This window comes from Macrosteles quadrilineatus, unplaced genomic scaffold (assembly GCF_028750875.1).
Source record: "Macrosteles quadrilineatus isolate MER2022 unplaced genomic scaffold, UCM_ALF_1.0 Scaffold_5__1_contigs__length_97177068, whole genome shotgun sequence".
Taxonomy (NCBI): domain Eukaryota; kingdom Metazoa; phylum Arthropoda; class Insecta; order Hemiptera; family Cicadellidae; genus Macrosteles; species Macrosteles quadrilineatus.
Window position 1 is genome coordinate 31,350,486 of NW_026542598.1, and position 25,693 is coordinate 31,376,178.

Consider the following 25,693-nt stretch of genomic DNA (forward strand, 5'->3'; position numbering starts at 1 on the left):
GGAACTGGGGATTGGTACAGTAGTTGATGCTGGGAAACTGAGAGAGATTTGTAGCCGTTGGTGCAGAGGCAAAGCTGCCCCCGAAGAGCTGAGACACTCGTAGTCCAGAAAGTGAAGCTAAATAAGTAAGGGAAACCTGTTGTCAGTGGCGCAGTACCTCTTGCAAATGAAGGGGTAGACTTCCATATCTGTTGGCACAAACAACCGAATAAAAATATAGATTATTCGATTGTTTCATTCGATATATAGTTTAATTAGTTAGGAGAGGTTAACCTTACCTAACTAACCAAACGATATATCGAATAATCGATATATAAATCGATATTTTCATTCGGTTGTTTGTGTCAACAGATACGGAGGTCTACCCAAATGGAGTAATCGGAAAGATGTGTAGAACATTAGCTTAAACTAGGGAACTAAGATAACTCTCCTGCCATCAGAGTAGCTGCAATTAGAGAACTAGAGAAATTTGTACCTATTTGACTCAGAGGAATATGTATACATTAATATTGAATCTTCGGCAAGAAGACTGTAAAAAGTTAGAATTTTTTTGCGATAAGAGTGATCTGTAGTCATTTGAGTAGTCAAGTTGATGTTAGAGTGATCTGAGATATAAATAGTTTCAGACGATCAAATCAAAGATAAATCTAATCGTACTTAATATGTGTTTTTAGATGTAGTTTTGAATCGTTTAGTGTGTTTTTGCTTTGCAGAGGGTGGCCAAAATATTAGACTACTCAGCTAGACTCATTAGTTTCTTATATTATCCAACTGTAACTCGGATAGCAAACCTGTATAAACAATTAAAGCAACTACCTAATCTGGTATGGACTAGTATATGTACAGTATAAAATGTAAGCAGGAACAGTGTCTGAGTATCTTGTAAAATACAGTAGGCTTTCCCCCAAAAAAGTGATTTCCGAATAACGATATCCATTTTTCATAAACACAATTTACAAAGCGCACAACGCTTTAGCTACGCTGAATAAAATACTCGACAAAATCACGTGTAATGTCAATAGGACATTAAATTAAAAGTACTTAATATCTGGGTTACAAAGTACCGGTACAACCATTTTTTGCCTATTTTGAAGGTAAATACGTTTTGGAGAATAATTCATAAGCAGATCCAATAAATGTTGACTGTGTTCAAGGAATCTAAGTTTTTTTATTGAAGTAATATTTATAGTGTTTCAATGTAGTAAAGTTTTTCTCTTCGTAGTATTAAGGTTTCCTGGTTTTCATTTTTGACTTTTTCAATTGGTTGTATAGTGTTAGAAATAGTTAAAAGACAAACATTTCTGTGCAAAGAACCACTTCTCTTCCCCCCCACCCAAAAAACCCATCCCTACAAATGCTCGTTGTACCTAGTTTATGACTTATTCAAATAGCGGTTGACTTACAGGTTCGATAAAACATAAAGAAATAACAACCTCCCTATAGAGAACCTCACTAAACATGAACCACCCAGAAGCCGGTGGGGCCTGATCGTTTAAGTTAATTAATTAGATTGCTTAATCACCGGGTACTTGCAAGTTAGCAATCTTGGAACTCTATAATAACTCTACTTAAGGACTTCCTCGCTTTTCAATCTGGTACGAGACGAGGACCGAGCAGTAATTTGCTAAGTAAATTTTACAACAAGAAACAGATGCAAATTGGCTCGATCAAATACTGGCAGGTAATTATGACCAGCTGTTGCACTGTCTGCTAGGTGCTGTGGTTATGGATGGATACCTTGTAATTTGTGCGATTCTCTCGGTGATCGAACGCCGCAGATTTGCACTTCGCCGCCCTCGCGATCACACAATCATTTGCATACTTCACTACATCGTTGTGCGAATCAGTTGATCAGCTGATCGCTCCTGACAGGCAGAAAAGCTACTGCCTAGCACGGATTGAACAGTGCTGCCTAGTGGGTGCATTAGGGTTTATTGTAAAACAACAAACAATTCTTTATTCAAAGTAAAATTAGCAAAAGTGTTTAAGTTTATTACACAATGTTTGCCTACAATTCAGAATGTTTCCCGTTTGAGAAAGGTCAGTAGGGTTTAGATGGTTCGTAACTGGACCCAGCTGTCATTTGTTTATTGACGTTTATTTTATTATAAAAAGGCTAAATTGTTAGCTGATCTTATTCAGTCAAACCTTTGTCACCTCATTTAGTACACATCCGTCACTCATCGTCCTAAAATAGGTACTGCATTTCAGCGTCGTATATATCTTTTCATCACTCTGTATTCGAAAACCTTCAATTTCCATACACCAAAAACAAATAGTGATCAGCTGACTTTTCCTGACATAAACATTACTTTCGCTAAACAAACAATACTTTGCATGACATCAACAAAGTTACAATCAGCTGAATTTTACACTTAAATTAATTTTATACAGCCGTATTTTTTTTTAGATTAGAAAAATGAATAAATTACGAAATATCGGATAGTTTTTAAGTTTCATGAAGTAGTTTTTTTTTTTACATCGTGATAAAAAGTTATGTTCAATACTCGTCACAAAAGCCCCATTTCGGAAGAGATGGTGTTTTACATACGAGTCGAAGTAGTGAAATATACTATATCTAATGTTATATTGAACTAATGTTTTTCAAACTTATTCAAGCTCAATATACAGGGAAGGGTACAAAATTGAGGTTTGGTCGTCCGTTATTTTACAACGAAAAAATATTATAGTAGGACAATGTCCATAAAACAAACTAAAGTCAAAAGTAGAAAAACAAGGTAAAGGATTAATGTTAGAAGGATCAGATCCTTCTCAACCAAGTGATTAAATGTTTACTGTACAAGGTAATGAAGAATATTATAATTAATTCTTTATACGTGCTGAAATCCCTGGCGTTTATTAAAAATGTTCCGGAGCAAAAAATAACATGGCCTTCATGTTAAAAGGATCGCATCCGTTAAAGGCAAATAAAACATATTCAAATCGTCGATGGGTCATTGAATAAAACACTTATTATTTTTAACATCTACTTTTTAGAGGTTTGTAGGTAGTCTAGCTTGGTTAGTTTGTATATTAATAGTAAACTTTATTGTTTGTACCCAAACCACTCTAAGTAACACAAACCATAATCATACAAAGCTATAAAAGTTTCTACTTACCAATATTAGGTTATCTGATATTTGTTAGCACGTTATATAAAGCTGCATACCTGAAACATAGTTTTCGTGTAAGTTTCAATAAACTAGTTTAGTAAATACTGTATTTCAACTTAGGAACAAATCACACGACAAAAAATAGACACTTCAACATATATTTGCTTAAAAAATACATTTTAAAGATTCAACCCCGTATTTGCACATAGCATTATCCACATTCATATTCAAATGTTCAGGTATATGTTCAGTGCATTCGTATTAAAACTATTTAAATACATTACTGTAAATATTATTGTAATTGTACTATACTAAGCCCTTTTTTACCAATTTATGAAATGAAAATAAAATGAAGTGACACTCTTTTTATTGAGCTAAACTTCACACAAACTTCAGAAACTTAAGCAATTTACGCTGTCTAAGTAAAGAATATTTTCTTGTTTATAAAAGAAACAATATACAGTGTGTTGTGGGATAAACAACGCAGCAAGCTATTCCAGAACAGCCAGTGACACGATTAGAAACTAGAAGCCAAAGGAAGGACTTGGGGACATGTGCTGGAAATAGCTACACAGTATGGCCGTCTACACGACATTCGTATGAGGGAAGTAGCATGAAGTTTAGATACGAGAGCCAACTACTATAGTCTGTATAGTGGAACATGTCTCCTGACCTGACCCTCTGTCTACCTGGAGACTGGACAATGAGTTAAAGGCCTGGATCAGTCACAGCTAGAACCGGTTAGGAGACAGGTTTTGTCACACAGTCTATAGGAAGTTGGATGGTTATTGGATTGCCCTATCTTACTTCTCTGCGTTACCCTGTAATTTTAAGATGTGTTACGTTTAGGAATCCAACAGGTAACAGGTTCATGGCAGAGCACATTTTTAGTTCAATACAGTGACAAACAAAGCAAAAAACTGCAGTGAAATAGTTTTGAGGATTTGAAGATATAACATTTTCTTCTTAGGACGTTTGTGCCATGGATGGTGCAAAAAAACAAAGAGAAAAATTACTTGAAAACTTTACTAAAAAATATTATGCATGGATAATTGCCCTAATTTAATTACTGGTGTATTTTCATACACAAGGAAAGTATTTGAAGTACAATATTTTGAATATTTAAAAATTGTTTAGTACGTAAGTGTTGTTCATTAGCTGATACTACCAAACACTACCGAATGAGGCGATTGATACTATTGACAGTCAATTATTCGTGATAGACAGTGTATTCAGATAGACAGATCATCGCTTGTTATATTCGGAACAATTGAAGGTCAACGATATGATTTAGAGTAAAGTGAGAAGACTTTTGATGAATAAACTGGACCCAGATCACATTGACAATTGAGATTTCAATAAATGGTATTCAATAATGAACCAGCTGATCTTAGCCAGTAAAATCATATTACACATTCGTTCTTCAATCATATGTTGGTTAAAATCTTCGTAATGTAGTGTTTACAAAAGCTCTATTAATTGTCAACGTAGCCTGATTGTCTAAATGTAGAATAATTCAACTTGAATTTCCCCATTATGCAGAGGTAAGTCTATATCAAGAGTTGTGGAAGTATTCCGGAGCTTAGAGTTGGTTGGCCTCTCTATAGACCTGTCAGCAACTTCAACATCTGAGCCCCACATGGTGGCCAGATGTGTTTCATCAACAAACTCTCACACCAGAGACCAAAGCAGCAACACTCCAATACTGCAGACTGTAGATATTCGCTAAGCTCAATACTTCACCAGCTTTGTAGAGGTATTGTCAGAATGTAGAAGGTTTGTTCGTTAATTGTTTGTTACTCTTGAAACATAATTACAGGTAAAAGTACGAAATTATTTTGACTTGTTTTAATAAGTCTGAAAGACTAAAACTTATGCTCTCATATGTCATAGTGAACAATTTCTGATAATGTTGAATCCTACAAACAGAAATATGAAAAATATAAACGCAACTGGACAGATACCCCTTCACCTAAGAGTGATGGGTAAGTGTAGAACAAAGTAAGATGCATTGTGTGGCTTTGTTCCTGAAAAAGCTCAGCTGATTCTTAAGCCAGGTTTGTCCAATCAGGAACAGCTGGGTACAGTCTTCAACCATCTCAGGATCTAACCAGTCACCTTTTGAGCACTACACCTTTTAGGCTCACAAAACAACTCAGCTACTATAAATACATGTGTTAGTATTCTACACAGTACTGCTATTATGAAAGTCGTGCTTCACATTTTGTTAGATTTGAGGTTTCAGGTGAGCAGAGCCGCGTGACCAGGCGCCAAATCTCTCACTCTAGACCTCTGTATATCATAACGTGAGAAATAAATACCTCCCAAAACCGGAAACTAGCTGAACAAATTGCCTGAGCGGTGAAGCGTGCGCACGGCTGCTGTTGGAACCTCACACTACAACATTTCAGAAACCTCTACCACAAGATGGTGTTCAGTCTCACAACGGCTTATCTCCAACAGCAGGGAGAGTCTGGTAAATATTGGAGTTGATAACGCATTGTTCTAGTACAGCATACTCGTGGAATTAGCTGGTGTAGTGGTTTCGGTTCCAAAATCCTGAGTTCAAATCCCACCCCCGAAATTCAAAATCCCAGCCCGCGAAAATCTAGCTTTCGCTTCAAGTAATGTGTAAAACTGTTTCCAGGTAGAACCTAGTTGTCCATGAGAATCATAATTCTTAAATATTATGTCTACTTTCAATCGTCATGAGTTAAACACAAAAATTTCTAAATCTTGTTTTAGTAATATCTTTCATTATGATACAACTAGATATTCTATCCCCATGTTGTCACCAGTTTTTAAATCAAAACCGTCGTAGTTGATGTGAGCCACCAACAGATTGCGCTGATCTAAATTACTAAATTCTGTTAAACAGACAAACTTTTTACCAAGTCAAACTAAAAAAAAAAGAATAATGATGAGTTATAGCAACTATAATGGCCCATCAACCATAACAGATGATAAATAATTCTTCGGCTCTTTGAAATTAATCCAAGATGGCCGCTAGTCTACAAAGGACTCTTAAGGGTGTTGGTAAGTTAAAAGGGTTAAACATTTTACGTTAGTCACTAAAAATGGTAATATAGTATGTTCTGCATTCTTCAGTATCCGTAGCTCATCAATTACCTTACAAATTTTATTTTATTTTTGTATTATGGACTCCAGTCTGTGAGTAACGTACACAACAATCAAATTATTATAGGGACATTAGTGGTGTAGACAAATCTAAAGACATGCCACCGAAGCTACGCAGGAGGTCTATTACAGACAACCCCGACAGTATAGAGGTGCATTCTGTGGGTTACTGCAGTATAATTGCCTTTGATGACTTAGCGGTTTAAACCACTTAGATATCCACAAGGCAGATGCAAAAGCATTGTTCTGTGCTATGCTTTAACTTAAGTGAAAATAATTGGCATAATTCGATGATGTACCGTAAACGAAGCTAAGGTATATTTATATATATATATATATATATATATATATATATATATATATATATATATATATATATGTTTTTTGCGTCTACTTCGGTGGGCTTACTTACTTAAATAGTCGTTATTTAAAAAATCAAGCAACATGGAGTCGTAGTTTAGGCGGTTTTAAAAGACGTTATGAAACACATTACCGTTCCTGATGAAAATTAAGGTTTAATTTAATGTTATAAGAGGTGGCTAAATTAGATTTCTACGATATTGGCCTACGATAGTGATCGTGGAAATGAGGGATTTTTACAGAATCATATTTCGGGATTCGATAAAGCATACATACATAGCAACATAGCTGATATAGACTATGTCAATACTGTAGAATTACCTTATAAAAAAATATTGAGTTCCATATTCCTGTGTAACTAATAACCCAGTATATTTTAATTACAACGCGTAATTAATTAGTCAGCCTCAAAATCCTACGATCAGATTGTTAATTATTCAATAAACATGTTTCAAATTTTATTCGGATATGTGAACGGGTAAAATTCACAAAAATGTAAAATGGTTTTTAAAAGTAAGATGTATTAGATTAATTCAATCGTACTCATTCAAGTCAATCCAAACACAATTAATTAAACTCACATGATTAAACAATATCTGCGAAAAGACTCCTTAAAATTTACACAAAAATAATTCTACGTGAACTGACCGATATAAATAAATGTTGGATCGAAACGCTGGGCGCTGATTGGACGGCAACGACCGCCAGTTCATCGCCATTGTTGGGGTTGGCGGGTCATCTGTTATCTATGTGCTACATTGTAGAGAGGGCATCCCTTATCAGCAGTATATGTTCTGTATTGGTGTGACTGTGACTTTATAAATATCTGGGTTACTGAGATTGGAAACAATCCTTTACGTACAAAACTGTACATTTGTCATGATTTGGCCTTTATTCAATAGCATCAGGCAGTTATTAATGTGCATATTGATGGTAATCACTGGTGCAAAATGCTAAAATTGTAGAAGAAATTATATCATTTTCACTTTTTTGAGCACTGTACAGCTTAATGTGTTTACGTTTGGTTTTGGGGAAAAAATTGAAACGAAAACGTAACTAATGTACCAAATGTAATTAATAATGTTCTTAAATTTATTTTATTACTATAGCAAAATCTTTTACATCACAGTAACCTCATACTGTTAAATTTGTATCCTTGCTTCTAAACGTAATAAACAGCCTGACTAACCAAAAGTGTGTTTATCTTTTCTACAAGTCTCCTATTTATGCCTCTATCCATGCAAGTTTCCTTATGCAGGATGTACCCGTAACTAAAACTAAAAACAAAATGGCAGCTGTACTAGTAACTTTTGAGTTTTATCCATTTTAACGGGATATTTCTGTTTGTCTTTGGTTCAGTAATGACACCCTAAAATGTAGGTAGATAGTTCGGGACACCCTGTCTTACTATCATTAAGATAACATTTTAACGAGATATTTGATTTTGTCTTTTGTCCAGGAATGATGGGGCCTACCTAAAAAATAGAGTTCGATGACAACATGTATATCATTCCGATAGTTTTACGAAGTCCATTTTCAATATGTTTCTAGTCATGAGTAATAAATCTTCGAGCATATATTGCCTCAATCCCTCGCCGAGGGCAAGAACCACGCGGCTACATGAATGACGAGACGAAGAGGCAGGCTTGCACAATACTGCAATAATGTTTACAACAGCCATAAACCGCTCTTTGATAAAACAGGTTCCATGCTGACGGTTGCGTCAAGAACACTTCCACAGCAGAGCGTTCCAACCTTTGTCACTGTGTGATTAGAAATCGTCTGACGGCGCTTCAAAATAACTCAAAGACCATGAATGTGGTTAAACACCAAAAGGTATTCGGGCGTTTCAGTGGAACAACTTTCGAATCCAAGGATAAAATCCAAATGTTAATATGGACAATAGTTTTATCAAATGTAATAAGTTTTGATGACTCGTGCAGTGGTCTGCAAGTCCAAAATTCTATGATTCAGCTAAGATTTAGCTTGTTGATGGTTCGAAAATGTTCCAGCTGTTCCTGATCATTTGGGCCATCGATAAATGGTCCTGATTAATAAAACAGCTGGTCCTAGTCAGTAACAAAGCCACACAGATCATCACACTTTATTCTGCATCCATCACCACTCATATTTGAGTTAAAATACGCACCTAGGTGGTGTCCCAATATTAATTGGTAATGGTAATGCCGGGGTTAGATAGTAAAGACTTTGAAGACCTGGAGTAAACTCTGTTTGCCTTATGGCAACTTTTTTCTTATTTCATGTGTCGAGAAGAGCATTCTTAAGTCCTTCCAGAACAGCTGAAACGAGAGCGAAGGCATTTCAAATCACTTGCAAGTAGCACTTTCAAACCGGAAATCAGAAAAGGTTCTCTTTACAGTAGAAGACACTTTAAAATTCATGCATTCCTAGACTCATCATTGTCAAATACAACTGCGGAAATAGCTTGGTGGTTTTTACTATCTTCCCAGGCTTACAAGATAAGGAAGCGTGTAGTCTGTGATAGGCCTATTACATCGCTAGTTTATAATGTGACGTGTTCGGTGGCTGTGCGTGCACGAAGCACATACCTGGCGAAGACAGTCATTGGCCTGCGCAGTGTAGAGTGCTGAGTAGTATATTGGGTCTAGTTACCTCTGCAGTAGCTAGCTGTAGTTCTGTAGATCTACAGGGTTACCAACAGACCAAAGTCCATTCAACATCCCAGAAGAGACAGCGAAAAGTATGGCATCTAGCAAAGATGAATGTCACTTTGTCGAACAAATCAAACTTTTCAAAGTGGTAATCTGACACGTGTCGTAATACTTCGGCCCAAGTAACACTTCGGCCCAGAAACATTTCGGCCCGAAACCCTCAGATGTGGCCTACGGTCCAACTCTCTACCTGCCCACTAGTAACACTTCGTCCCAACAAAATATTTGACAGGTTAGGTTAGGTTAGGTTAGGTTAGATTAAATGATATTCCACCGATTCTCCTGTGTGAGGTCAGAGGATGCAAGGGGTGACGGTTGGGCGACATTACACCAGAAGGGTGGTTGCAAAGTATACAGGTCATGTACCTCTTAATACCTGAACTGCGTTCCTCAACCCTTGTCAATTTTTCGTCGGGCCGAAATGTTACTCCATTAGCTTATTTAATCATCTGTAAAAGCGAGTGGGACGAAGTGATACTGTTTTTCTAAGAAATTTGAGTTTGGCCGAAATGTTACTGGGCCGAAGTGTTACTACATCATCTGACATTTGACAACACTTGGGAAAGAAAAATATGGCTGTCCAATGGGTTAGTGATTTTTAAGTACATATTCTCTTACAATGTCTTATCACCCATGGTATTACAAATAATTACTTGTTCAGGGTGAGGTAATTCAGTTTCTATGTTAGGAACTTCTATATTTCTGTCTGTCAAGCAAGTGATAGACGACGACCCATCAAAATAAGCGCATTATGAGTCTGATGGCAACCATCACAACTCACATTCACCCAGCATCACTTAAGTGGTTTTACCGATTGACCGCATTATAGGATAATCCGACTCGAGACTCGTGTCTATTAACGTGCTCTGTGGTGGGCGGTCGCTTCCAGTATCAGCTGTTCTAGGAACTGCCGGGGAGATTGGCGGGAAGCACTTGATAAGATTATCTGAAACATCCGAGAGCAGCTGAAGTTGTGAGGCTGTCAAATGATTAGACCCAGTGTCAGTGTCACAGCTGCCAAGGTTGCTTCATAATACGAATCTTAATCATTAGGAATCTTCATGAATCATTATGAATCTTTAAGAACCATTATGCATCTTTTTGACGCTCTTAAGGATTTATCATCTCATATAGGTACATTACAATACCTGACATCGAAGGATTTAAAATACTTCCGAGAGGATTAAGATTTTAAGGAAATAGTCGTATATACAGGTAATTAAACACAAATAGATCGTTTCAGCCTAGTTACATTTCGTAAGGGATTGGCCTTGACCTAACGTAATCCATGCCCCTTCCTTTCAATCATGCAAAACAAGCTTTAAGTTTAGATGTTTTACCCTAGTGTCCGTTAATTTCCAACTTACCTAACATCGCAGAACCTTAATTACCTAATCTAATATAATGTATCCTTAAGTTTCGGTTCTCTTTTGGAAAATACAAAACTTCTCCTAGAAACAAGTCTGGACCTAGAAACCACCTCTTCCCGCCCTAACCTAACATTGCAGAACCTTTCTAACATAACCTTACCTAATCTACTTTACATCATCCTTGCAAAGGGCAAATGATTGCAATAGTGACGACTCTCTTCTTGAAAAACAACAAATCCAATAGTACAAGTTGACGTGTATGAACTTAAGGTGCGCCTCTTCATAACATAACCTAACATTGTATAAACCTATCCTAACCTAACTTCATTTACACCACCCTTGCAAATACGAATTTCAATAGTGGTACCCCAAATAATCCCATAGTGCATGTTATTGAGTTGCAGAAAACACTGGGGATGAAGAGTAAAGCATTATCCCGTCTTGTGTATTCTAGAGAGTTTTCCCACCCAGTCGGGACCACCAAGACAGACGCCCCAGGCAAACATTAAACTGCACACCGTAGATGTGGCGAATTAGGGAAATTGCGGTGGAGTCATCTCAAACTCACACTCACAAGGCCCATTGACTTTCTTCCTCGTCATGTTCGACGTAAGCAGTCCCAGAATAATAATGGCAACCGACAATCTTGTTGGCCAAACTCCGTCTAAAGTTGATAACACTTATTATTGCTTTTGATTGTTGTAGGTGTTGTCATACATGTTGAGCTGGTCGAGAAACTTCCAAATCAGGTTAAAGCTAAAAATATTTGAGCTCTTTCAGGTTATTTAAAAGACGTCATCAACACTACACTTTTTTTTGTTAAGTACGAAATCTTTGTCGTCTAGAATCTAGATCTAGTCAAAAACTGTTTCATTTTGCTGATTATTTTAGCTGACGTTTCAACCTCGGTATATTTGACCATCTTCAAAACCAAGAAGAACTCATTCTGGCCTTAAGATAGCCATAAAAAACGACAGCTTTAAAGAAATCAATTACACAACATATTTTATACTCTGAAGGCCACAGTTTTGTTAAATTATTTTTGAATCATGAACTTTTGTTACTCCAGAAAGACTACAATAAGATTCACAAAGAAACAGTTCCAAAAAATCAAGAATCAAGTAAATAAAAAATAAAACTCTGCACCCCCTGAAGATTGTTACAAGATAACAACATTGTCTGACGACATGTCAGCTGGTCACTGGCTACTACGAGAGGCTACTCCAGCTGACTCCAGTGCCCGATCACTACAGCTGATCACTGGCCACTACGAGAGGCTACTCCAGCTGACTCCAGTGCCCGATCACTACAGCTGATCACTGGCCACTACGAGAGGCTACTCCAGCTGACTCCAGTGCCCGATCACTACAGCTGATGTCACAGTATCTGGAGCTCGTTTTTATCGCGCCACGCAAGATGCACGAGGCTGTTTTTGTCATCTTATTGCGTGGGAACGATGCTCGCATAGCAATCGTGCTCCTCGCTCACCGCCTGATCAGCTGACCGCATTTGTAATCATATGACTAGGTGACTACTACTGTGAAGTTATTCCGCCTGTCGCCAACTCTGTATTTCCAGAAATACTGGATTATGTAAAAATGGTTATGCACGTTTAATTACTATCTTAACGAATATGTGGGATGAAAACTTATTTCGTAATGTATAATGGATATAAGCAATATAATGTATAATGGATATATAATGGATATATATTATAATGGATATAAGCATATCCAAGGGAAACCGATCCTATTTGTCAGTAAACTTTATATTTGCTTTGTAAGTAGTTGCCTTCAATTGCTCTATTAAGTAGGAACCTATGTTTCGGTAATTAATAATTTCATTGTATTAACACTTAGTTTGACATAAAAAAAATGCATAAACTTATTTGCACTGACAACAAAATAGCGTCCGCCAAGAATTGTATCACATAACTTAAGATACTTAAAATTCATCTTGTACAGGTTTTAATTTTAAAACTCTCACTATCGGCGATTGTGGGAGGCTAAATATGACATACACGGTTATTCTTTACCGTCATATAAAAAGTACAAAAAGGAAAAGGTAAATACAAAGAGGTCAGCAGAAACTTTGCGATGTGTGTGGTTTTGATTTTATTTTTGATGAGGCATCTACAAAAAAAAAAAAAAAAATAGATTGTATTAGTTCAACCAATAGATGACACAAGAAGAAGGCTAACCTAACGTAGCCTCATTTACAGAATCAACCGACAGAACAATATACAAAACATGAAATCTTGGTAGTAAAACTCCTCAGGTGGTCCATGTCGAGTCATTCATCAGCGGATCTGCTAATGATGCTGAAGAGAAAGTGCTTCGAATAATGAAGTAGATTATGACCATATGCACGTGGAGAAGTGGCCTCCCAAAGGCAAATACAAACTTTGAAGCCCGTTTTTATATGGTTGCACGGTCAACATCCTTCCTCATTCTACTTGCTAATAAAGCACAAAGCACTCTACCATCTCAAACACGGTCAAAGCACCAACTCAACTGTTACTGTTGAAACTGCCGCGGGTTGACGAAGGCCCCTGTTCTGTTTGATTGGTGACGATGAAATAGTGGTGGTGGTGGTGGTGGGGGGGGGGTAATTAACGTGCTTATTTGGTGTTCTGTGAACCCATTTCCCCAAGTCTTCCGCCAGACGGCTTCTTTGATTGTTGGCAGTGGCTTCCTTTCTCATTACTTCGGTAAAACTGTTAGGGATATGGTGTAATCATTATGGTTTGAATGTGACTACGTTATGTCTTCAGATAGTAAAAGAATAAAACTGTTAATAAGTAATGATATACAAATTTTGGGTCAATCTTTTAATAGTGTACTTATGTCAAATAAAAGAAAACATACCTTATAGAAATATTGATGTTGGTTGAAGTTTCTCCTATTTTTTTGCAATTAATGGAAGTTAAAAAAAACCCTGAGAAACTCGGGGCGCCATTTAAGACCTGCATCTGTTAGTAGAACTATTTGTGGTAAATAATTTCAAGAGGAATATAAATTTATTTTTTATTTTAAAAAGCAAATTTTGTGTAAATTAAAGGAAATAATTTCGTAATTACGTATAATTACGTATTATTTGGTTAATAATGTTCTATTATCTGTGATTTAGGCAAAGCGAATAATTAGTGACAACAGCCTATACATTTTCAAATAGTTTATATAAGTGTGGTTTCAATAATATATAGGGATTTAAATAAAAATCGATTAAAATAGATAACACGTACATTGTGTCTAGAATTAGTATGGAAAATAAATGCGATTAAGCATAGAGAGCTTTCAGACGTACATTATTTCACATTCTGTTTGTAGAAGAAACTACCAAGCAAATAAATAGTTTAATTTGCTTTTGAAAGTTTAAATCCATTTCCATAGAAGCGTAAAAAACTTTACTCACCACTAAAGCCAAGTCGAACCTACTAATGTACATTGACCTGGCTAAATGTTAGTCATAGATAAGCTCAGCTCACAACCGATGACGTCAGCATTCGGTTGTTATATCGAACGTTGTACTTGTGGCCTATGATGGGTTTAGTGTGCGGTTTACTGATCAATGTTTCATCAATTCCTGATATGGTGTGACATATCCAGTCATATGTTCGACTATCAGTGGCTATATAGTTTATCTACCGATACCAGATTAGCTATATCAATTGCCTGTGAATAAGGAAACGCTGAACTGTTAATAAGGTTATTTGCGAATTTTACTATAAGAATGTCTATTACCATAGACTAAATAGGAAGCTATGTATGTATATATTCTTCATCTGTAATGAAACATGGACCAAACGGGATTGTTTTATAGGGAGTTTTGGAAGATGGTTTGCCCCCTAAAATCGTTTACTTTTGTCTTTGCTGATCTGTACTTGGTAAATAAGTATATACAGTACAAATGATATTAACATTGGGTTTTACGCCTGTTGGTTAGCAAGATATTGTGTAATGCTAAACTTTTTCCGTCTCCTCAGTGGTGGTTCGAAGGGGGGCTATATGCTATAGGGACTATAAGACCCCCCCCCTATCGTACCTTGGAAATATAAATGTTAACGTACATTTCGTCATAGAAACCTAATGGATGTTTTTGTACACAGATATAGACGTTAAACGTGTCTTTCAAAAATCACCTTCTGCTTTAAAAAATTGCGAATTTTCCGGAGAAAATTCCCCGGGCCCCCCTCCTAGTGTGGAAGGCCCATGTTAGCCCCCATAGATAAGGTCCTAGAACAATCACTGTTTCCAATGGTATCACTTTATGAGGATCAAGTAAATACTATAGATTGTTTATTTTGTAGGCCTATAAAATTGCTAATAGTCCCTTTGGGCTTAAACATTCAAGTTTACTTAATTACACATTGAGCCAATGGCATTGATATTATCCGTGGACCTAAGTGTAAAAAAACTCAATAAAGCAACTGTAAATTCTACCAATCTAAAATAATTCTACAACGGCAACATTTCCGTTAGCTCTAAAAAAATATAATGCACACCTTATGTTCCAATAAATCTCAAGACTAAGCACACTCCCCAGCCTACTTATCTTCTGACAAATTAGCCCAAAAAGCACAATCGCCTAATTTTCAAAACACTCCGAACAAGCGAGGTCTGGAGCGTGGCCGATTTGACAAACCACCATAGTTAGAACTATTGGTCAGACATCAACGGTTGACAAATTAGACCATGTCAGCATCAGTAAACAGCCAGCAGACGTGCCGGGCAGCTAAAGTACGGTTTGAATATGGAGTGACCCAAGAGTTTTTGCCCGGGCCCAAACTCTTCTGTGTTTTTCTTGATTGAGAACAGTTTTCATTCCTTTGAGACTGACAAATTGTAGTCGAGAAATATAAGATTTTTTATTGGGTGATAGCGATCGCTCTGATTTTGTTGCGCAAACAATGTAAGTGGTGGCAAGACCGGTTTTACAAATATGACTTTATTCGAAATCGAAATGTTACATGGGAAATCTTTCACAGTTCTTGGTTTCTCGGTTTTTTAATTATTTGTTTGAAGTTCAATTTGTGTTTCCTATCGCTGTCTGATAGTTGTGTCCCTTACCTGATGATACTTCAGATCCCGAAACGTCGTGACTTCTGTATAATTACTCATGGGAATTGCCACTAAACTTCTTTTAATCATTGACTTAACCAGACGGAATTACAGTATTTAGAAACGTTTATGTAAAAAAACAGTGGATCGATGATTAAAGATTCCAAATATTCTCATATTTTATCCTTGCACTATTAGATATAAAACGAGGTTTCGTAAACCTTTTATCCTATAAAGATTCACTCAATTTTCCTAAATAGCGGAAATTATATACTAAAAAACATAATTAATCTTAAAAAAACACACTGTAACTAAATATTGTGCTACGATTATATCGTGATCTAGATGATTGTTTCATCCCAAATGATATTAACTTAAGATGTAGCCGATTTGGCTTTTACTTGATATTTTAATAAGCAGCGGAAGACCATGATCAAAAGCGGTCCAGAGTTTGGATGATCTTTCTTATCAATTGACCTCTGTTCCGGTGCTGATAAGAACGTCAATGTAGGCCGAGAGATAGCCTCTCACATGGTGTCCTGTACTGGGTGTGAATGAAAAACAATGTAAAGTCGATTACATTAGCTCTTGAATTTGGGTCTTTTCAAAATGTGAAAGAATACTTGTCATGTTCAAAGAGGCAATTTTCTAAATACAGTAGTTTAAACCTGTTTAGCTAATTTCTTAGATGAATAAGCTATTGCCGTAGTTCGATTGGTTAGACCTGGACCCGGCACCGATTTGCTTTTACGTTTGGATCTCCCCAGATGCTAAAAACACCGTTCGTAGTCATATATTTAAAAAATATGTATATATACGTGTATTTATACGTCCGTTAGCACAATGACTCGAGTAAAAATGATCCGATTTAGATTATTGTTGTACAAACGTTAGAATATATTATTTGGATTAAATTAAGAGAATTTATTTTTTACTGAGCAACTAACAATTTACTAAAAAAATCTACTTTATGACCCTCCTTCAAGCAGCAAACCAACGTACTCGTTAAACCTACTGTTATTTAAATAGGGAATAGATTTGACATGTTTAAGGAAATATATAGGTTCAATCAGACAAATGGAAATTCGCTTAGCTATACGTAATGTACTGTGAGTAATGTGCTGTGGAGGGGGTATTGTAACTATTCATACTTTGTTTTGGTTATACCTAAGTATATCTCTTGTTTTCATTTGTTAGAGATACTATAGTTATATCAGTCAGTCAGTAATATGTAATATTACTGTCAGTAATATGTTGAGTAAGTATGAATTGTTTTTCAAGGCGTACAAGAGCAAACTAAATTTAAAATGTCTCCGTAAACCTAAACATGCCAATTGTATGAAAAGAGTGGTTGCTATATAAATGGAACGCAATAAAGTTTACGAATATGAAATAAATTATGAAGTCACGAACTATTTGACGAGGACCAATTTTGTTTATAAGTGAAATTGGGAGTAAAAAATCACAAATTTAGTTTCTAAAGATTCGAGTTTTTTGTAGTCAGTTTTTTGTTGGATTATCCATTGTTAACTTAGGAATTGTATTTATCTCAATCTCAATACATTCTCTTTCACTTCATTTAATAGGAATCGCGTAAATATATTTTTGTACTCACACTACCGTGTTTTGTACTTGCACTTCTGGAGACAGTTTTTCACTGTTTTGAGCTAGTTAAGTAAAGTAACATTAAATTGTTCATTTTCATATTCTTTATTTTGTTGATCAGTTTTTAGAAATTATCTCTTGAGTTTACTCTATGTTTTGAGTACAGCTGCTGAATTTCGCTTCCTTAATTAACACCTCGAAAATCAAAGGGGTTAATAGCCGGGTGAACAAAAATCTGTCAAGAACATAGTAAGACATCGATGTATGGGGAAGCAGACAGGTTGATTTGTTTCTGTACAAAAACTCTGTTCTAGGAACCACCCTTTGTGGCATTTGTTCCGAACAATAGTCTCAGAACACGCGGCCAAAGAAAGACATCGGCGGACAAAAGATCTGTGGACAAATGAGAAAAAGACAATCCTGAGACGATGCTTTCTATTGGTCAATCTTGAGCTTGACTGGAGAGCGATCGGGGTCATTGGTACCTAATAGATAAGGAGCCTAGTTAGGGAAGATACAGTGAAATTGGTCATTGGCCATTGGTCATTATGGAGCCTAGTTAGGGAAGATACAGTGAAATTGGTCATTGGCCATTGGTCATTAAGGAGCCTAGTTAGGGAAGATACAGTGAAATTGGTCATTGGTCGTTGGTCATTAAGGAGCCTAGTTAAGGAAGATACAGTGAAATTGGTCATTGGTCGTTGGTCATTAAGGAGCCTAGTTAGGGAAGATACAGTGAAATTGGTCATTGGTTGTTGGTCATTAAGGAGCCTAGTTAGGGAAGATACAGTGAAATTGGTCATTGGCCATTGGTCATTAAGGAGCCTAGTTAGGGAAGATACAGTGAAATTGGTCATTGGTCGTTGGTCATTAAGGAGCCTAGTTAGGGAAGATACAGTGAAATTGGTCATTGGTCGTTGGTCATTAAGGAGACTAGTTAGGGAAGATACAGTGAAATTGGTCATTGGTCGTTGGTCATTAAGGAGCCTAGTTAGCTAAGATACAGTGAAATTGGTCATTGGTCGTTGGTCATTAAGGAGCCTAGTTAGGGAAGATACAGTGAAATTGGTCATTGGTCGTTGGTCATTAAGGAGCCTAGTTAGGGAAGATACAGTGAAATTGGTCATTGGTTGTTGGTCATTAAGGAGCCTAGTTAGGGAAGATACAGTGAAATTGGTCATTGGTCGTTGGTCATTAAGGAGCCTAGTTAGGGAAGATACAGTGAAATTGGTCATTGGTCATTAGTCACGCTGTTAGTAAGAACCAAAATATTTTTCTGTTTCGGTTACTCTACATGTAGGCTATATTTTTTGTGTTCTGCTAATTTTGTTAAGAATAAACATTGCAAAAGCCGTGACCACAAAAAATGAAGGAAACATGTAGTTATTAAGGAGTTTGTTCGAATATAGCCAATTAGAAGAAATGTATATCTCATGTAGTTGTAAATCTCACCAACTGTACCATACATATTCCAATCTTCTTTTCCGATCATCTTTTTAGTTTAATTATACAGTGGCCTGACAGTGGATGCATAATTTCTCTCATATATCCACAGTCATTTGGGGGGTTTGGACCTTTGGACTTTGGACTACTTTCCTTAAAGCTCTTTCGTTGAACACTAAAAACTAATGTTTTGCCTATTGGGAAATTTGCAGAAAAAAGGCGTTTGCTATGTTCTTTGTCAACTTGCGAACATGCATCATAGTGCATTTTCATGTTCCTGGTACGTTCTGGGACAGTATTAATGAATTTATTAAAACCTGTAAAAAGGTTCTCTGCTAAAGCAAAAAGTTCTTTAATTCTTACTACAAAAATGTTTTTTTTAACCAAGGTTAAATTAATTTAAGGGTTTGGAACAACCGTAAAAATTGCGCATAAACAGTTTATTGACTGGACAGAATCTGTTTTTATCGGACACACAGTCCTTGTTACGTCTTATTTATGTAGGATTCTAAGTTATTTTAATACAGATAAAAGAGTACATTTACACTTAAGTTCTTGAAAATATACTGTTCATTTTGTAATGACAAAGAGTGTAGTAGATAAAAATATTTTAGCATATGGGAATTACAACACAAATTCGTTCATCTTTTTCAATAATGATCTGCGAATAACGAGGACTCGTTCATGACGTCCAAATTAACTGAACTGATTGAGATTGTTAAATTAAACAACTTCCTTCGTTGTTCTAGAGACACGTGCAATTTCTGATCGTTATATCCTTCCTAATCTTGTACCAGGAAAATGCAGGTCATTCAGCAAACCCTTATAAATTCTTATGTAAAACTGTTAATGTAAAAGAATGACAACCATAGAGAATATAAATTGAGGTTTAGCTTTTGCTGGGGGATTTCGCAAGTAGGCTAGATTAGAATATGTATCTCATGCCCTACTTTTCTCATCCATCAGTTTACCATTTTATGAATAGTTTGTGGATAGAATATTGATGTAGATCAGAAAACAATCGGCGAGATTGATTTTCATATTGTATCGTAGTTATTGTTTTTACATAGTAATGTTCATTTCAGTCGGCCCTCGAACAAGATGATATTCTAAGTAAAAATAAAGAGACTTTAACTAAGTAATTCTCAAATCAGTTGTTTCATATCACCCGACGAATCATAACGAATCATTCCCACGTATGAACTAACAAAATTATTACTTCACTGAGAGCACTAAATATTCTAAAAAATTATCAAAATTAAGTGACACAAAGTTGGTCAAATTTCACTCTGGAGGAAATTCATTGTTCAAAACTCCAAAGGCTTGAAAAGATTCAGTAACCATGTACCGAGAACGAATTTCCTCACGGATCATCGATTTGTCGAAGACTAATGAAACTGGACAGTAAACACACACTCGCTTCGTAGATACCGTCCAATAGACACAAAGAATTATAAGTACAAAATAAATAGGCAACTTTCATACAATTTTCTTTTTGAGACCATCCACTGGACAGACTGAAATGTTGTGCTATCCTACTCGATAAACAGGCCCTAAGTTTGAAAACTCCAATTTAGAGACAGTTGAACAAAGATCATGAACTTTTAAGTACACTGAAAACTGGAACCGAGTTTTATAAGTTTCACTAGGTAGCACATCTATTGGACGTAAATAATTACCAGGTTTGACAAGAGCCACTGCAAAAACAACACCATTGAACAAACGCCGAGAACTTACAACTATACAGTAAACATGCCCCAAGTTCTAGATTGATTCCAAAAGATTGCTCATTGGGCAAACACGTCAAGACTTTGAACTTCAACACCAAGTTTGAATAATTCCGCCGTAGAGACCATCCTAAGACAAAGACCCTCCACAGGGGCACATCTGGCGACCAAGCTTTTACTCAAGGAGGCGTTTGTTTTTGTGAACGACTGAGTAGACCAGGGTCGAGATCATATTGGGTTTCAGGGTCACAGGGTTCGACTTACGTACATGACATATCGCTATTGCTCCGTCTCATCTCCGAGCATTGAGCAGTAAACTCACCGGTTCGGGCTTCACGTATCCTGACCGGTTTTGGGTCTGATGTTTACTGGGCAATCACAACTTTATATAACTTTCTAACCCGTGCCCACTGGATTGTAAGTCGCCGGGTGAAATTGTGACGTTGTTACGAGTGATACATGTATTTTGAACGTATAGTGTGATAAATAATTGTCTAAAGATTTTGTGTAGATATAATAAGTGCTTGAAAAATAGCTTGTACGATTGATCCATCAAATTAGGTTTAAGAAAAAAATAAGTAAGTTACTACTAATGAGCTAAACATGTTTGAAAATCTTTTCTCATATCGACTAACACATTGTTTTCTGTTTCAATGTTTAGCATACGCAATGGTTTATAAGGGTATCTCAGTAAGAGTAGAAGATTTTTATGGCATTTGATTTTAACTTGTCAGATCAGTTGTATGTGGGATGACCACCCAATATTTCTTGTCACACCCAAATTGTAGACTATCTAATAGTTTCAGAGATGTGTATAGAGATTTTAATTTGCCAAATAACAATTTCCACGTTGGAATTATTGTAGATGTAAGCATCAATAAATAAGATGGTCCATGGAACAAGAAAAAACCCCAGCGGAACTGAATTAATTCAATATTAAACGAACCATAAGGTAAAGCAATTTTCGAGCACTGACTCTTGTGTTCTGCCCCAATTCACCAAACCACATCTCTTACTGAGAAGATTGCTATATACGAAATGTAAGTTAGACCTACTTTGTCCTAGTTGCAGCTATTGTGGAAACTATAACTACTCCTCAGGTCGGCGTCGAGGTTAGTAGAAAGAGAGGGCAAAGGTTGTCAAGTTCAAGAGATAATCTGCAAGTGTAAACTACTCGTGAGGCTACCACCGTCACGTAGTTGTGTTGTGGTCTTAAACCTCTCACACCCCAGACAGCTACAAGACCCGCAGTTCTCGGCTCTGCTGACATCAGTTCTGTACTACCACCGTCACGTAGTTGTGTTGTGGTCTTAAACCTCTCACACCCCAGACAGCTACAAGACTCGCAGTTCTCGGCTCTGCTGACATCAGTTCTCTACTACCACCGTCACGTAGTTGTGTTGTGGTCTTAAACCTCTCACACCCCAGACAGTTACAAGACTCGCAGTTCTCGGCTCTGCTGACATCAGTTCTGTACTACCACCGTCACGTAGTTATGTTGTTGTGGTATTAAACCTCTCACACCCCAGACAGCTACAAGACTCGCAGTTCTCGGCTCTGCTGACATCAGTTCTCTACTACCACCGTCACGTAGTTATGTTGTTGTGGTATTAAACCTCTCACACCCCAGACAGCTACAAGACTCGCAGTTCTCGGCTCTGCTGACATCAGTTCTCTACTACCACCGTCACGTAGCTGTGTTGTGGTCTTAAACCTCTCACACCCCAGACAGCTACAAGACTCGCAGTTCTCGGCTCTGCTGACATCAGTTCTCTACTACCACCGTCACGTAGTTATGTTGTTGTGGTATTAAACCTCTCACACCCCAGACAGCTACAAGACTCGCAGTTCTCGGCTCTGCTGACATCAGTTCTCTACTACCACCGTCACGTAGTTGTGTTGTGGTCTTAAACCTCTCACACCCCAGACAGCTACAAGACTCGCAGTTCTCGGCTCTGCTGACATCAGTTCTCTACTACCACCGTCACGTAGTTATGTTGTTGTGGTATTAAACCTCTCACACCCCAGACAGCTACAAGACTCGCAGTTCTCGGCTCTGCTGACATCAGTTCTGTACTACCACCGTCACGTAGCTGTGTTGTTGTGGTCTTAAACCTCTCTCACCCCAGACAGCTACAAGACTCGCAGTTCTCGGCTCTGCTGACATCAGTTCTGTACTACCACCGTCACGTAGTTATGTTGTTGTGGTATTAAACCTCTCACACCCCAGACAGCTACAAGACTCGCAGTTCTCGGCTCTGCTGACATCAGTTCTGTACTACCACCGTCACGTAGTTATGTTGTTGTGGTATTAAACCTCTCACACCCCAGACAGCTACAAGACTCGCAGTTCTCGGCTCTGCTGACATCAGTTCTCTACTACCACCGTCACGTAGTTATGTTGTTGTGGTATTAAACCTCTCACACCCCAGACAGCTACAAGACTCGCAGTTCTCGGCTCTGCTGACATCAGTTCTGTACTACCACCGTCACGTAGTTATGTTGTTGTGGTATTAAACCTCTCACACCCCAGACAGCTACAAGACTCGCAGTTCTCGGCTCTGCTGACATCAGTTCTGTCCTACTCAGCCACCTCGTTGCGTCGTGATTTGCATTTTAATCCTCGAATTCCCTATTCCGCATATTAGCTTATTCAGGTCGAGTTAGAGTGGTTATCAAATATCCAATTATAGTGGATCCTTTTTGGAGTCCTTTTCTACAACACGAATATAAAACTCACGTTTCTTGTTAGTAGGCCCATTGAATTAGATTAGTCGATAATTTTCTAGCGTATGAACTTATTGATATACAATCCAATTATTAACAACAATTGACTTTGGATTTTTTTAAGGTGAAAAATGTTCAAGGATTCCCTAAAATATTTCGTGTGTAGGCTAATATCTTTTAATAAATTCTACGCTGTTAGGTAACTAGTTACGTTATTCAAGTGATCATCTTGGGATACTGAGAACATATTGTTAAGTAGCGTCAGGGCATTGTAGCCCTAACGTAGCACTAGTACTGTAATTGGATTTGTATGGGTATACAGTACACATACATTCGTAATATTGTCTTCGATAAAATTTTAGCCGAAGCCGTTTTTAATGTTGAAATGATGTACAGGCTAGTGTATAATACCACAGGCTGGCTAGTGGCTACCTACAGCATTGTGTTAGCCTACGGTACAACTTTTATTCTTACATTCATAGGATCACGTACTGTACTAGTGTATGGAAAACATAACTTTAACTACCTAACTCACAAGTTTTGTGAAGTTTTATCATTTATGAGATCCAAATGACCAAATATTGTTATTTCTGATGATCTACCAATCCCAATAAAATTTAGACAAAATATAAGTGGAATGACATAAAAATACTGACGGTAAAATCTCAACATTCAAAGTGAAAGACCTAATTATTTATGGTTATTAGGGGGAAATGCTTAGCTTACGTCTTTGAAAGTTTATTTTTCATTAAAAGGTATCACCATTGACTATTAGATGTTGATTAATAGTCACAGGTAGCCCTGTGAGACAAGGCAAAGTCCAGTGGCGTTGTTCCTTTTTTACTAACATCCACAGACCACTAAAACCACACATTTACAAAACATTAAAATATTATCTGAATACAACAATGGTTTCCGTAGTAATGACGTAATTATTTCAATGCATTAAAAAAATTCATTTTTAAACATATTTGTAACTTGGGAACCGTTCACTTTAAGGAAAATTATATAGGGCAATTCTTGTTGGAAATGTATTAATTTGTTTAAAAACTAGTTTTCGTAATTCAGTGTTTGATTTTTAAAAATGTCTACTTTCACTTTAGGGTTTTAAAAATGAATGAAATACTTTTATCAACAAACTTAAGTTATAATATTGTTAAACCGGGTCATTTTCCGATAATTTTTGTCTACTTTTGACTCACCTGAGGCACTCCGGTTTGGTTGTAACAGTCGAACGAGGCCTGGGCCTGTAGCGCGTACTCCTCATGATGCACTTCATACGCGGTCGCTAACACCACGCACCACAACACATACGCGACGCACCACATCTCGGTCCTCGTACGCGGCCACCGGCACACTGACTACACTAGCACACTACCACCACACTACCACTACCACTACACGAGCAGTGTGAATGACTCCCCTCCACCACGCCGAGGCTTACTACGACCATTCATACCTCTGCTGATACTAGGACTGCTGACGAGACATTGGCACGTCTTTGCTCAAGGTTCATTTTTTGGTTGCTCATAATATAGGATACCATGAATGTATGCTTGTTTGCTTGCACAAAGATGTCTAAAACGGCTCTGTCGATCCTTCAAATGTTATTTATTTCTGGCCGGTTTCATAATGTTAATAATTTACTAATAACGTGTTTCATGCTGTTAAAACTGCCAACGAAAATCTAATTAAGTAAACAAATTTAATTAAAACTCAAAAAATTTTCAGTGAGCCAGAAAAAACAACGAAAATTGTAAACATCAACAAAAGAAAATAAATTAAGATAACAGCTGACTATAAAAAAACTGTAAACCAAAGAGGGTTTTTAATTTATGACTAGGACAGTGAGATACTATCCTTACAACTGGACTTAGCGTCTCATAGTAAAACCGACGGCACCGTTGATTTTATTGGGTTTGTTTGAGTTTTTTGCCGAAGGGGTTGGAAAGCCAAGCAACGCTCGGTGCTCCTGGTACTGTTTATTGTTTGAGAAATTACTGCGGAAATTTTCCATGATTTCGATATTCAACAAATTTTTCCAATTTTGGAAATTGCAATCTGATAATATTTATAGAATCGAAAGTATTAAAGCACGTAAAAATTACTACACAAAACCAAGGGAGTATATCTATGACAAAACGCAACCAAAGGTGAAATACTCCCGTTGCTGCAAGCCTGCAGATTAATCGAATTTTCATATGCCTGATTAGATTTTCTTTGGAATATTGACTTAAAATATCAAATGTATTCCCTATTAATGAATGTTCTACCTTTTAAACTTGGACATTGAGATACATTTCTATATTTATTTGAAGTTAAAAATCCTTAAATAGTTTTCGGGTTACGGACAATATATTGAGCAACTTGTTAGTTTTAGCGAATTTCCCTATAGGGAAGTAGCTTTTACCATAGGTGGTACGGTAAGACCTAGACCCGGGAACGATTTACTTTTTC

At 37.0% G+C, this 25,693-nt stretch overlaps 1 protein-coding gene across 1 annotated transcript in view; it reads right to left on the reverse strand.

The window, feature by feature from the left end:
* The window catches only part of LOC128993807 (laminin subunit gamma-1-like), a 211,493-nt gene extending 186,899 nt beyond the window's left edge, over positions 1 to 24,594 (reverse strand). Inside the window, exon 1 of the mRNA XM_054417822.1 lies at positions 24,439 to 24,594. Within this exon, the coding sequence (XP_054273797.1) occupies positions 24,439 to 24,564 (126 nt within the window). The 5' untranslated portion in view covers positions 24,565 to 24,594. The remainder of the gene's footprint in view (positions 1 to 24,438) is intronic.
* Between the last annotated feature and the right edge of the window lie 1,099 nt (positions 24,595 to 25,693).